The following is a 15,527-nucleotide window of genomic DNA, read 5'->3' as shown; positions in this document are numbered from 1 at the left end:
GCATTCCCTTCTGTAATTTTTACCTTTCTACAGTAAGCTGGTTATGCCTCTCTTGTTTTCCAAGCAGACAAGCAAGATTTAGTATTGGAGGTCAAGAACACATTCCAGTCTGCTCCAAATATCCAAGGAGGGTGTGAATGAAGGCCCCAGTGGGGTACGGCCTGAGGAGAAAGGGGTTTGGGTGGGGAGGGGGTGTGGTTGGCAGAAGAGTCCAAGGGCAATAATGAGAGGCATGGATTTGACCCATGATCCTGAGGTTCCCCACTCTTGATTCAGATTACCACTCAGGAATTAGAAGTTTGCTGAGGGAGGAAGAAAGCAATGTAGAGAAAATACTTCCTCAAGCAGATGTCCTATTTTGAGTTGTTAAATTTTTTGGAAATGTTGAAGCCCTTGGGAAAAAAAGAAAATTTTGGGGAAAGTGTAAAAAGAAATAAATGCAATAATTGGTGTGTGTTTTTAAGTACTCTACATATGGGAAGTCACTTTGTTACTTTAGGAGCACAAAATTCATTAAGTGTGACTTGGTTTTCCATAGAATTATCATGTCAGGTGTATTATGGTTTATTCAGACAATAATTAAATTAAGTTTTTAAAGTTTTTTGTTACAAATGGCTGAGCTAGAAGGAACCTAGCAACTCTTCGGTTTGGTCAGTTAATGAGGAGCAGCTGAAAGACAATAAACAGAAACCATCAACATTATAGTGAGAAAAAAATATTATTTATTGTGAAAATCAGTTTGTCTTCTCTAGTCTTCCACAGTGTCGAGCAGATATTAAAAAGGCTGAGAAAAAGAAGGGGAGGCGGAACAAAACTCATTCAGTCTCTTTGCCTATGCCTATGACCATCAGTTTATGTTTCTTCATATTTGCCATCCTATCTATTAGATGGACTTCTAAAAGCTAAAGGATTATCCGATTGAAACAGGTTTCTACCCTTTCGTTTGTCTCTTCATTGCTTGATTTGGTATGAGTAAGAGAGAGGCTAAGCTGTGCAGAGGCCTTCCTACCTAGGCAACAAAACTTAGCAAGTCAAGGTAGTGGTGATATAGGATTGTTTGCTTAATACGGGATTATCATGCCTCCTATTTAAATCATCATATCTTTGCACATGCTCTGTATAGAGGCAGTTCTGTTGTGGGCTGTGTGTGCCCTTAGAGGCGTCATGCATCAGGCTGAATTTGAGTGACGGGTGAACTTGGTGGGGTTAGCTATTTTTAGCTCGGAGTGAACCTTTTCCTATCTAAGGCTATCACAATTATAATTGCATTTGAGCTTCTCCGTCAGCAAAATAAGCAGCTGCTGGAGAATTAAAATTATTCTTAAGATGGTTGGAGATTATGATGCTCTGTGTTTGATTAAGATGTTCCTACCTTCCTACAGAGAAAACTTGTTCCACATCCTTCTGTATTTTATGCCATTACGGAGGAACATCCTGTTATTTCTCTGAGCTTAAGATTTCACTTTTTATTCTAGGGGCGTGTGCACTAATTTTTGAGTATATGAGATTTTTCTTTTAAATTCTTTACGTAACGTTCACATTGGCGCTTTTATTTATTCATTTTGTTTTGTTTCCCACTGCACCGGGGTATGTTCCCGGTTGCACAGCAACCAAGGACTGCATGGCATACAATTTGTATTCCTTGCACTTCAGTCTGCCTTGGGATCTCAACACATTTATAAAGATGTCAGGAGCGCATTTTCACTGTGGGAAAAGTGTGATATTGAACAGCATTGCCTCGCTTCCTATTTCTTGAGCAAAAGGAGAGAGGAAGGAGAATGGTAGCCAAGGGCAAACACTTTCCCCACAAACAAGGTGCAGACTTTCTGACAAATAAATTTAGGCATGGCTGCTCTGTTGGACAGTTCCAAGTGAGAGAGAGGCAGGAAACACAGATTGGTTTTGTGTATTTTGAAGACTAGTCCAAAATGATTTTTTCTTGGAAATTTGTTATGTCTGTTGTAGTTGCACAGTTCCACAGTGGACAATGAACACAATTCTGTGGGGGGTTGTCGTTTTGTTTTTACTTCTTTCAAGTGACTCAGGTGGGCCTGCAGCACTTCTCCATCCTTGTATGCTCACAACAGCCTTCTGAGAAATTTGCAAGCTTAGCAAGAATCTCCCCCTACTCTCTACAGTAAAGGATGTGGGGTGCTCCCATTGGGAAAATTGGTAGCCTTTTCCCTATCACTTTGGGGGCGTGGGTGACGCTGTGGGTTAAACCACAGAGCCTAGGACTTGCCGATCAGAAGGTTAGCTAAGGTGGTGCTTCAGGTTAAGAACAGTTTCAGGTTAAGTACGGACCTCCAGAACGAATTAAGTACCGTATTTTTTGCTCTATAAGACTCACTTTTTCACTCCTAAAAAATAAGGGGAAATGTGTGTGCGTCTTATGGAGCGAATGCAGGCTGCGCAGCTATCCCAGAAGCCAGAACAGCAAGAGGGATTGCTGCTTTGGCTGCACAGTGATCCCTCTGTTGTTCTGGCTTCTGAGATTCAGAATATTTGTTTCCTTGTTTTCCTCCTCCAAAAACTAGGTGCGTCTTATGGTCTGGTGCGTCTTATAGAGCGAAAAATAAGGTGCGAAAAATAAGGTACTTAACCTCAGGTACCACTGTAACTAGTCACTAACTCATGGATCTAACTCATGGTCGAAACCACAGAGCCTAGGGCTTGCCAATCAGAAGGTTGGCGGTTGGAATCCCCGTGACGGGGTGAGCTCCCGTTGCTCGGTCCCTTCTCCTGCCAACCTAGCAGTTTGAAAGCACGTCAAAGTGCAAGAAGATAAATAGGTACCACTCTGGCGGGAAGGTAAACGTTGTTTCCGTGCACTGCTCTGGTTCGCCAGAAGCGGCTTAGTCATGCTGGCCACATGGCCCGGAAGCTGTACGCCGGCTCCCTTGGTCAATAAAGTGAGATGAGCGCCGCAACTCCAGAGTCGGTCACGACTGGACCTAATGGTCAGGGGTCCCTTTCCCTTTCCCTATCACTTATTGCAATCTCAATCTCTCTCAATCTCTCTCTCTCTCTCTCTCTCTCTCTCTCTCTCTCTCTCTCTCTGTGGAGGGTCTTTCTGGAGATCATGGTTGAATGTAGAGTTCCCCTCCATGCTTGCTGTGGTCCCAGTAAACAATGCCCTCCATGCTTAAACAAAATAAACAGAAACCCCTGGCATGATTGACAGAGCCACATTTAGCATCACTTGTAGTTCGGTTATTGGTGAACCACTTCCCTTGCTTTCTTTATCTGGGTTAGGATTATTGCATGTTAGTTTTCCCCACCTCCACCCCATAGCATTCTTTGTCCCAATTTTATCATATTTTTTGAATGCCCCCCCCCTAAGTACCTGCAACAGGTAGATTTTAACAGTGGCCTTTGCTGCCACAGCAAAGTGCAGTGGCTGGCCTCCAGGCTGATGCCCAGAGCACCACTGTTGTTGTTTAGTCATTTAATCATGTCCGACTCTTCATGACCCCATGGACCAGAGCACGCCAGGCACTCCTGTGTTCCACGGCTTCCTGCAGTTTGGTCAAACTCATGCTAGTACCTTTGAGAACACTGTCCAACCATCTTGTCCTCTGTTGTCCCCTTCTCCTTGTGCCCTCAATCTTTCCCAACATCAGGGTCTTTTCCAGGGAGTCTTCTCTTCTCATGAGGTGGCCAAAGTATTGGAGCCTCAGCTTCAGGATCTATCCATCCTGTGAGCACTCAGGGCTGATTTCCTTCAGAATGGATAGGTTTGATCTTCTTGCAGTCCATGGGACTATCAAGAGTCTCCTCCAGCACCATAATTCAAAAGCATCAATTCTTCAGCGATCAGCCTTCTTTATGGTTCTTTATGGTTTGTCATTGCTTTTCTCCCAGGAAGCAGGCAATTTTAATTTCATGACTGCTGTCACCTTCCTTCCTTCCTTCCTCCCCCCCCTCTCTCTCTGTCTGGAATTTCTCCCCTTGCTTTTCTTTTGCAAGCTTTCTGTTCACCTGGAGATAAATAGTTCATTTCATCATTTCACTGTGGCCAGCTGTCCCTAAGCTAATATTCTGGAGGAAAATAAAAAGATGTTCATTCAATGTCTAGGAAAGGGCCATAGGACATAGAAAACAACTCGTGTTTTGATATTTCCCTCCAGCAGCAAGCACACACACATGCTTGCGAGTAACCCACATCCAACAAATTTAGCACACAGACATCATTTTCTGGCTGGGCTCAGGTTGACCAAGAGCAAACACCCTGGATGGATTGGAAGACTGGGGACCAGAAATACTGAAATATTGATATATCTGGATACAGGTTTATGAATGCATAGAGGTGCCTAATGTTAGCTGGACCATTGGTCCAATTATCTAAGCCAGGTGTCAGCAACCTGTTTCAGCCATGGGCCGGTCCACCGTCCCTCAGACCATGTGGTGGGCCAGACTATATTTTGAAAAATAAATAAATGAACGAATTCCTAAGCCCCACAAATAACCCAGAGATGCATTTTAAATAAAAGCACACATTCTACTCATGTAAAAACATGTTGATTCCTGGACCGTCTGCGGGCCAGAATGAGAAGGCAATTGGGCCGCATCTGGCCCCCGGGCCCTAGGTTGCTTACCTCTGATCTAATCCGTCCGACAGTGGCTCCCCAAGGTCCCAGTTCATACAGGTGTTCCCCAGCCCTATCACATGCAGTCCTTTAGCTAGAAAACCTCGGGCATGGGTCACCAAGTTGGCGCCTGTGAATGCTTTCTCTGGTGCCCTTGGGCAAGTGCCCCAGACTCTGAGCTTTCATTTAAGAATAGAAAAATAGGTAAGTAGCCCCCCAAGAAAGAATATTATGGAGCAAAATCTGCAGGTGCCTTCTAAGCAACTTCTGTGAAATGTGTGTGGCCACCTTGTGTATTTTTCCTGGCACCGAGGAAGATTCCCTTTTGCTATTAGATAGCAACTGTGTGTGTGTGTGTGTGTGTGTGTGTGTGTGTGTGTGTGTGAAATCAATATTGTGTGAACTCCATGACATGGCAGAAGATTGTTGGGGGTGGCTGTCTCTCTATAATTTTGTGTTTCTGCTTTCTCCACCCACCCAGTAAGCTGTGACTAGCACCTTAGCTCTCACTCAAAATCTGAAATGTGTCTACTGATCCATAAAGGTTGGCAACCCCTTTTGTGTGTACATTGTGTTCTCTGCAACTGCCCCCTCTCTCATTTAAAACTAATAAAGAAAAGAAAAAAAATCAAGGCTATGATGAATCATGACTGTAAACTGAGTTCTGGGACAAGGGTTTAAGACTATAATGAAACCTCCTTCAGAAGGATTCACAAGTACGGTACTTCTGTGCATTTGAACATTTATAATCCTCTCATATTTTGGCCGCCAGTTGTCGTAAAAGTATGCAATAGAAGTGCATATTAGTTTCTTTAGAAAGTACAATAAACTGCTGCACTGCTAGAACAAGCTGATATTAAATCAGGTGAGATTTTAATAAAGTTTGACTTTGTCTAATACTTAATCATGCTAGGAATTGCTACCAATACGCACTTAAAAGGAATTGAAGAAATATGATTCTGGGCTTTTTTAAAAAAAGTAATAACTGAAGAACTGGGTCTAGATAATGCCTCAGGCAGAGATCAGATCATCCCCAAGGAATTTTGAGGAGGAGGTAGATTGGGGGTGGGGAGTGAAAAAAAGGAGGGTTCAGTAATAATCTGTCTCTCTTTTAATTGTACATGTTTGTTCATGTATCTGCTTTCAATACTAATTGCTTGACATTAAAGCTTAGAGATGGTGCTCTCACATTTTTAATCATTTCCTTTGCCCTTCTCTAAAGGTCTGAGATATTTTTTATTAGTAGACAGAGTCATGTGTCTGCACTAGCTGCCTTGTCTCCAAGGAACACAAAAACTCCTTTGCTAACTTCTAATCTAAATCATAACTTTGTGAAGTTGACGAGTTTGCTTAAGCTGATAAGCCATGTCTTTATTAAATCCCATCATTCCATATGTATGTATGTGTGGGTGGGTGGGTCTTCTTCAAGTTAAAATTCCAATCTCGTTGTCTTCCCAACCTTCTCTTAAACCAGAAAAGGGTGTGTTTAAATTCTGTGGAGAGAGCCGTGTGTGTGTGAGTTTCAGTCTTTCTAATACTGTACAATTTGCTCAAAACAGTTTGTGAGAGGCTGTTGTGAAATTTTGAACCTCTTATTAGTCCATTCATGTGAAAATTCTGTGCGCTAGTAGCCTTTCTCATGAAGCCAAGCTGATTTGTGTTTTCTCCCTTCATTACAGTGTTTGTATAATGAGATCACAAGTTCAGTAAATTATGTATAACCCCTCTGGCTTCTTGTGCTATCCGTATTCTCTGGCTTCTAGCCATGTGCTTTACTTGGAAAATACTCTTTGTTATCCTTCTTTTTGAAAAGGAGGACCAGGAATAAATAGTACTTAGTGTTATATTGAGTCTTTTCATTTGGGTTAAGGCGTATTTATAAACTCCCAATCCAAGTGGGAGTGTTTTCTGCCAGAGAACATAGAATCATTGAGCTGAAAAAGACCCAAAAGTCATTTAGTCCAACCCCCTGCAATGCAGGAATCTTTTTGCCCAACGTGGGAATCGAACCCACGTCCCTGAGATTAAGAGTATCATGCTCTGCCTTGGTGATGTTAGAGTTAATTGTATCACTTCTCCTGTCCATTAATAAAATGTGGCCTTGGTGAGTTTTAGATATTTCTCACAGGGTGTTACTAAAGGCAATGGGTTGTGTTCAACCAAATTTTACTCATTGGAATCAGCGGCCATGGGAAGAATTCAGGGCTGCGCCATGTTGAATGTTCTGTCAGCAGAAGCATTTTGGCTTGCCGGGTAGAACAATTCTCCCCCACCCACCCCAGAAATGTATATACCACTTGACTGTAACTCTGAGCAATTAAAAGAAATACAGTGGTGCCTCGCAAGACGAAAAGAATCCGTTCTGTGATTCTCTTCGTCTAGCGGTTTTTTCGTCTTGCGAAGCAAGCCCATTGATGGATTAGTGGATTAGCGCTATTAGCGGCTTTTAGCGGCTTATCTGCTGATCGGATCAGCTGATAAGTGGCTTAGCGGCTTAGAAAAGGGGGGGGGAGGGAAAAAACCAGCAGGAACTCGCAAGACATTGTCGTCTTGCGAAGCAAGCCCATAGGAAATTCGTTTTGCGAAGCACCTCCAAAACGGAAAACTCTTTCGTCTAGCGGGTTTTCCGTCTTGCGAGGCATTCATCTTGCGGGGCACCACTGTACTAACATTTTACCAATGCAGAGAAAAACAAGCCATTAAAAATATTTTAAAAGCAATACCTCAAGGACCACTTCTCCTCATATGAAGCAGCCCCAGCCCTGCAATCATCATCTGAGGCCCTTCTTTGTGTGCATCCTCTTTGAGAGGTCCGAGGGGGGTGACAACATGAGAAAGAGTCTTTTCTGTGGTGGCTCCCTGTTTGTGGAATGCTCTCCCCAGGGAGCCTTCATTCCATATCTTTAGGCACCAGCGAAAACATTTCTCTTCAAGAAGGCATTAGCATCCTATGGCCCTGTGGAAAGGGTGTTACTGCTTTTTTGTTTTGTTTCTATTATGTATTTTGTGTTTTCATTTATTTTTATTTTTACATTGTGAACTGCCCTGTGACCTTCAGATGATATACAAATTCAGTATAATAAAAATTCAAATCGACAATAAACTAAACAGATTTTTTAAAAACCCCAAAAACAACCACAACTATTCTCTGGTCAGAAGCCAAACTGTGCGTCCTTACCAGGCGAGAGAACATGTTCATCCTAATCTTTGCAGTTTTACATTCCACTTGCCTCACTTTTGCTTGTTTTGTTTCAGGGTGGCAGTTCTATATAATGGCAAAGCCGTATGAATTTAACTGGCAGAAGCCAGTTCCATCCTTTCTACAAGATGGAGCCGTGTTTGACAGATATGAAGAGGTAAGGCGACTTCCTTAATATTGCCCCAGAGCAAAACATTGAAACCTGCAGTTTGAAGGCAAGCAAGGAGTCTTTGCCTCTAGAAAAGGGAGGGCCAACTACTCAGACCAAGGGGGGAATAATAATAATAATAATAATAATAATAATAATAATAATAATAATTTGTTATTTATACCCCACCCATCTGGCTGGGTTTCCCCAGCCACTCTGGGCGGCTCCCAACAGAATATTAAAAACACGATTAAACATCAAACATTAAAAACTTCCCTAAACAGGGCTGCTTTCAGATGTCTTCTAAAAGGCATTTAGTTGTTTATTTCCTTGACATCTGATGGGAGGGCGGGTGCCACCACCAAGAAGGCCTTCTGCCTGGTTCCATGTAACCTCACTTCTCGCAGGGAGGGAAAAGCCAGAAGGCCCTTAGAGCTGGACCTCAGTGTCTGGGCTGAATGATGGGGGTGGAAACACTCCTTGCCGAGACTGCAAGAAGACTTTGACATGAAACTCATGGGCCACACTCTGCCATGTCATGTGCTGCCTTCTCTAAGCTGACTAAGTGAGGCACAAGGGTCTGACAGGGTTCTAGAGCCCTTACATCTTCTTCCCAAAGCTCTGCAACTCCCATTAGCACCAGCCAACATGTCCAACGGTTTGGGACTGATGGGAGCAATAAAGTCAAACGACATCCGGCTGCCACAGTTGTACGCAGTGAATGCAAATCATCAGCACATGCAGGAAAGTCAGGGAACAGTGTGCATACCTTGTTAGAAATAGGAGTAATAAAGAATGTTTTTCTGTGTTTACTTATTCACGTGTTTGCAAAACCACAGTGAACAGCATGGGTGAATACACTCTTCCAGATCATTACTAGGGCTTTGAATTTGACTCGATACATACACATGTTAAGAGTGGAAAGAACAAGGAATGCTTCAAAAATTCCCCTTCTTTGAATCTGGCGCTTGTTTTTGCAGTGCTGAATAACCAGGTCCCAATCACAGACTAGAACTGAATTATTCGCAGTGCGATCCTATACACGTCAGTGCAGATATTTGGGTAAATGTGAATAGAATTGCAACCTCTGTTTGCCAAAAATGAAATAAAAAAACATCTCTGGGCATTTGTTGACATTGCAAAGGTGACTGTACACAATTAGCTCTTATCACAACATATATATATATTTAGGACCCACCTTGTTTCAGTATTTATAAATTGCTTTAAACTATTCTTAACATTGCATTTTAATTACTGTAACCTGCTTTGGGACCTTGGGGCAAAAGGTACGTAATTAGCATCAAAACCCTTCCATTGTTACTGTTTGTGTTAAGTTTTTGCTTACTTGCAGGTAAGCCATGCTCTCCACCTTTTTAAATGATTTACACTGACTAATAATAATAATAATAATAATGATTTCTTATTTATACCCCACCCATCTGGCTGGGCTTCCCTAGCCACCTTGGGTGGCTTCCAACAAAACACCAAAATACAATAACCTATTAAACATTAAAAGCTTCCCTAAACAGGGCTGCCTCCAGATGTCTTCTAAAAGTTTGGTAGTTATTTTTCTCTTTGACATCTGGTGGGAGGGTGTTCCACAGGGCAGGTGCCACCACCGAGAAGGCCCTCTGCCTGGTTCCCTGTAACTTGGCTTCTCGCAGCCAGGGAACCGCCAGAAGGCCCTCAGTGTCCGGGCAGAACTATGGAGGTGGAGATGCACCTTCAGGTATACTGGACTGAGGCCATTTAGGGCTTTAAAGGTCAGCACCAACACTTTGAATTGTGCTCGGAAACGTACTGGGAGCCAGTGTAGGTCTTTCAAGACTGGTGTTATATGGTCTCAGCGGCCGCTCCCAGTCACCAGTCTAGCTGCCGCATTCTGGATTAGTTGTATTTTCCGGGTCACCTTCAAAGGTAGCCCCACATAGAGCACATTGCAGTAGTCCAAGCGAGAGATAACTAGAGCATGCACCACTCTGGCGAGACAGCCTGTGGTTGGGGTGGTTTTTTGTTTTGTTTTTTTTTGGAAAATGGAAATCACAGCAGTTTAATTCTGTTACCAGCTTTGTAGATCCCCCACTGAGAAATGGATATTGGGGGGGACGGGACACATTGCTAGACAGCAGTGTAATGGATGCCAGAAAAGGATACCAGCCCAGTTCCATCTCAGTTCAGACCAGCAGACATATTTCGAAAGCCGGCTATTCATTTCCAGCAAGACACACTTATTGCAAGCTCATTCAATATAATTTCCATATCTGTAAACTCTTTAAAAGAGGATAGCTCCAAGGAATGTGGGAGGGAAGATACCATGTTTGCAAAAGAGAACATTTCTAGCCTGTTTCCTTTTTATTTGATCATGCAATCTACAGTCTTTTTGAGGAATGGATTTGTTTAACTAGATTTGCGGGGCTCGAACGATGCCTTAGCAAACTTCATGTAAACAGAACCTCCGGCTAATCTATCAAGCACTATAGATTAGCTTGAAGCTCTGTTTAGTGAGACGATAATAAAACAAAAAATAAGTCCCACCAAATCCCTTTAGTATTATTTTGCTTCATTCCATAATCTCTTGAAATGAAGAAAAGATATTTTTAAATATTAAAGCCTGCCAAGACAGCCAGAGATCTTATCTCCCACATTCATGGTGGCAGCAAATAAACGACCGAGGAACAGTATGGCTTACTCAAGTTTCTTCTTTGCAAAAGGACTCTTCGCCACTCAGTTTATGCACACACACACACCAAGCAAATACCGTCCCCTAAACTTAAAAGTTCAGCTGGTTTTAGAAGTGCACCGATGCTTTTCACTTCGACATGGCACCAGTGAACAGAGGCAGTGCTGGATTTACATATAAGTTAAACAAGCTATAGCTTAGGGCCCCACTCTCTTGGGGCCCCCCAAAAAATCCAAAGGGAAAAAATGCTTGGATAAAATACATATTTTGTTATGTGCAAATGGCTTTAAAAACTATTAGGTCCATCAATTACCATATAGCATATATTCAACACAAAAAAGCGACAATTTGTTGTTAACAAAGGACAGCTGGACATATGAAGGGCCCCATTACCTTCAGTAGCTTAGGGCCTCATCAAACCTAAATCCGGCCCTGAGGAGAGGTACAGTGGTACCTCTGGTTACAAACTAAATTCGTTCCGGAGGTCCATTCTTAACCTGAAACCGTTCTTAACCTGAGGTACCACTTTAGCTAATGGGGCCTCCCGCTGCCGCCGCGCCACCGTTGCGCGATTTCTGTTCTCATCTTGGGGTAAAGTTCACAACCCGAGGTACTACTGCTGGATTAGCGGAGTCTGTAACCCGAAGTGATTGTAACCCAAGGTACCACTGCATCACCATATAGTGTGCAGGACACCAAAATGGCTCAAAATGACTTGCATACAGGATAAAAATAGCAATGACAAGAAAAAAATACAGTGGTACCACAGGTTACATATGCTTCAGGTTACAGACTCCGCTAACCCAGAAATTGTACCTCGGGTTAAGAACTTTGCTTCAGGATGAGAACAGAAATCGTGCTCTGGCGGCGCGGCTACAGCAGGAGGCCCCATTAGCTAAAGTGGTGCTTCAGGTTAAGAACAGTTTCAGGTTAAGAACGGACCTCTGGAACGAATTAAGTACTTAACCCGAGGTACCACTGTAAAACCATATTTAAAAACAGAAATAAAACAAGTTCTTAAGTGCTTGCACATCATACAGTAATACCTCCGTGAACGTCCGCCTTGTCTAGTGTCCATTCCGGTGAATATCTGCAGCAAACCTGGAAGGACCGGAACGGGTTAATTCCAGGTTTGCCGCTTGTGCATGTGCAGAAGCGCTAAATCGTGCTTCGCGTATGCACAGAAGCGCAAACTGTTCCCTGCACATGCGCAGACGCAGGACTTTTCGGTTAGGGGCCGGGGCTCCGGAACGGATCCCGACCGCAAACGAGGTATGGCTATACTTAAAAGGAAGCGCTTAAAAGAGGCTACAGACATAACTAATGACACCTGTTTTGCTCCTCTGGAGAGAGCCTTCCACAAGTGGGAGCCACCACTGAAAAGGCCCATTCTCATGCTGCCACTCTCAGCATCTCCTTCAGAAAGTGCAGCTGGAGAAGGGCCTCAGAAAATGAATGCAGTATTCGGGCCTCTTCAAGTGGGGAAAGGCAGTTGCTGATGTGCCAGGGCCCTGAGCTGAATAAGGTTTTAAAGATCAAAACCGGCACTTTGAATTGAGCCTGCAAACTTATCAATAGCCAGTAAAGCCATGCTAAGATTGCTGTCAACGTGATCAGACCCATCTTGCCCCGGCCAGCAGTTTGGCTGCTGAATTCTACAGTTTCCAAGCTATCTTCAAAGGCAGCCCCGTGCTTAATGTATTGCAGAAACCTCACTTAGAGGTTACCAGAGCGCAGGGAACAAAAGCTTGGTTATTCCTGTCCCAGTGGGGTTTTTTTTAGCTGGGTCACCAACCGAACCAGAGAGGCCTGTAAGACACTACGCAGGTTATTTGGATGTGGCCCTGCCCTAGGTGGAATCTACACACATATAAAAACACTGTGGAAATTCTTTTTTAAAAAAAACACGTTTTGAAAAATATTTTGAATTTTGCATAGCGCACTGTCTCCATCTAGTGTCACATTTGTATATTGCACTTCACAACACATTTAAAATGTTTTATTTGCAGTTGTATAGCTGATTACCTAGTCACTTGAGTTGCCCCAAGCCTAAGAAGTCTGGGTAAGATGTTGCAGTTGTCATTTGGAGAATGATTGTCCACTGATGCCTCTGTTGCAACATCTGTAAGAAGAGGGGACATTAGCCCTGAATCAATGCTGTGTGAACTGAGTCCTAGTTGTAGGGTTTGTCTTTTGGGGTCTCTGTATATTTAACATAGTGGTTTGTGGGGGCATTATGAGTTTTAAAATATTTTGTTTCTGAACCAAACAGAAATGGAGGTTGCTACTCTGTAGACCTGTTATTTAACTTGAAGCACTGAATATTTTTCTTTTTGCCTTTCGACAGGAATCTTTTGTCTTTGAACCAAACTGTCTCTTTAAAGTGGATGAATTTGGCTTCTTTATCACATGGAAAAGTGAAGGAAAGGTACCGTTTGCCATGACTTCCATATCATGACTTTCTCTCTGGAGTACTTACCTCTCCGCTCTTTGAAATGTGGAATGTGTGTTTGTGATAAAGCAAACTGCTGCCTGTTCCATATGAAACACAAATCCTAAATACCAGGACCTTGGGCAGCCAATCCCCAAAGCATCTATTAGGGAGTAAAGCTCCATGGACCACACTGGAACTTACTTCTGAGTAAACATGCGTAGGATCTCACAGTTAAGGGGAAATCCACAAGTGGAAGCATATTTTATGTACCTCCACCCCACTCCACCCCCTTTATTTTAGTTAACTGGGGAGAGGAACAATATTTTGGGCACCTCTTCTCTCCCAGAAACCATTTGTTTACTGTAAGGAGGAGAGATTTGCTGAGCAGAACTGTGTTCGCAGAGTTACAAAATGGGATGTACCGTATTTTTTGCTCTATAGGACGCACTGGACCACAAGACGCAACTAGTTTTAGAGGGGGAGAACAAGAAAAAAAATCTCTCCCTCTCTGCATAGCGCTTCTTCTGCGAAGTGGCAGGAGAAACAGCCCCTTCCATTTCTCCTCCCGCTTGCGCTGCGTAGCTTGCTTTTGCTCTCCTGGCTTCAGCAAAAGCAACACAAAGCCTCTGGAGGTTTCATGTTGCTTTCGCTGAAGCCATGGAACCTGCATTTGCTCCATAAGATGCACACACATTTCCCCTTAATTTTTGGAGGGGGGGGAGTGCGTCTTATAAAGCGAAAAATACGGTAAATGCAGGGAGTTGTATTACTATAGTGCTAATGGCTTGGTGATGGCCTTGGGGATATGTAATCCTGGTCCTTTCTCTGCTAGTCTCTCTATGCCCACTTCTGAGCTGGCAGCTGTTAATGGAAGCATAGCAACAGCCCAACTTTGTTCCTGTCTTGTGACCTTCTCTCAGGATTCATCCCACCTTTTCTGCGTATTTGATGTGAAGACACAAAATGGAGGAGAAAGGACTTGGGTCTGTTGTGTAGTTGCTAAATATGTGTAGCTTTGTAGCCAAAATTATATTATATCACCATCATCATCACATCATTCACACTGAAGTGGTGAAATCACCTTGATCTGTATGCTTGAACTGAAATGAAAAGAATACACACTGCTTTGTGTTAACTGTGACTGTGAATTTTTCTCCAACTTTGCTTTCTGCCACAGTACCTATTTTAATGTGATCTTAATTATAACCAAACCCTTGAGATTTTCCTGTTTCCTTTGTCGTTCCAGGAAGGGCAAGTTTTGGAATGCTCTCTGATCAATAGTATTCGCGTTGGAGCCGTGCCAAAGGTATTTCTGTAATTCTCTTTAATGGTATTGTCTTAAACAATAAGTGTTGACTTGGGTTGTGGAGTTTACTTTGTAAGGTTGCTATCAACAAAACTTCTGAAAACCCAGCTTCCTCGATGGCCCCTTTAGTCTTTAAAACAACAACTTCAATTTTCTTCCAAAGCTTCAGCATATGGCACAAATGCCTAAAAATTCCGGCCATAGTTAAGTGTTTTTAAGTTCTGTCAAATTTCATTTTTTAAGCATGTTCTTATGTTTCACCATTTCAATTAGCAGGGTTGAAAAATGCCGTCTTTGTGGGTGAAGCTTGCCCAAAGTTTTCTTCTAATTAAATTTTAGACACAACTTCAAACAGAGAGCCATCAAACAATTATAAAAATGTATGGCCATTTTTAAGATAAGGGTTTAATGTATTCATTCATTGGCATTCCGATCTCCAAGAAGATGTTGCCATGCAAATGAGCTTTCCTGATTTTAAGCGATAGACTGGAAATCTCTTTACATCAGAGTAACATGATAGGGTCTGTGCAAGAACTCTCCAGTCTAGATATTCCTTCAATTCTGGCTTGCATGCAGACTACAGGAGGATAATCTGTTTTTCAGATTTGTAGTTTTTTAAAAAATTAATTCTTTTCCCCTAACCTTCCTGAGGTTGTTGAAGTGGTAGGAACAGGGCCGACCAGTTCTGCAGCTGGTTGCAAAACACAATCTTCTGAAGACATAGATTGGTAAACAAAAGAGTCAGCCATATGTCACACTGCCCCCAGTGCTATTTATGAAAGGTGTGACCTGCAACAGTGATCATAGCTTAGAGAGTTGACCTATGACTGGACCAAGTTTTATGAAAATGCAAACCATCATGCTGTGGAAAGAAAAATCAGAAGTGCAATTGAGTAAAAGAACAGTCGCTGGAAATTGATTCCTTTTTCCAGAACTATGATTGTGGTATCCTGCCTTTAAAGAGCTGCTGCATAAATAACCTAGAATCATGATGTGTCAGCTCCTAAAGGTTGAATTTTAACAAGCTGCCACCAGCCTTGTGGCATATAAAGTTTCCGCCTTCCGGAACAAGGCCTTTGTGACATCATCTCGCTTGGCCTACTGCAATGTGCTCTATGTGGGGCTACCCTTGAAGGTGACCCGGAAACTACAACTAATCCAGAATGCGGCA

General features: G+C 42.8%; 1 protein-coding gene across 11 annotated transcripts in view; it reads left to right on the top strand.

The window, feature by feature from the left end:
• PLCB4 (phospholipase C beta 4) overlaps window positions 1–15,527 on the top strand; it is a 211,220-nt gene that overhangs the window by 106,760 nt on the left and 88,933 nt on the right. For all 11 annotated transcript variants that reach the window (XM_082215450.1, XM_082215449.1, XM_082215456.1 and 8 more), the window contains 3 exons: window positions 7,845–7,945; window positions 12,964–13,044; window positions 14,297–14,356. In XM_082215450.1, the coding sequence (XP_082071576.1) occupies window positions 7,862–7,945; window positions 12,964–13,044; window positions 14,297–14,356 (225 nt within the window). In that variant the 5' untranslated portion in view covers window positions 7,845–7,861. The remainder of the gene's footprint in view (window positions 1–7,844; window positions 7,946–12,963; window positions 13,045–14,296; window positions 14,357–15,527) is intronic.

The sequence above is a fragment of the Podarcis vaucheri genome (assembly GCF_965113315.1).
Source record: "Podarcis vaucheri genome assembly, chromosome: 3".
Taxonomy (NCBI): Eukaryota; Metazoa; Chordata; class Lepidosauria; order Squamata; family Lacertidae; genus Podarcis; species Podarcis vaucheri.
Note: the sequence above shows the minus strand (reverse complement) of the source record. Positions and strands in the feature narration are given on the sequence as shown.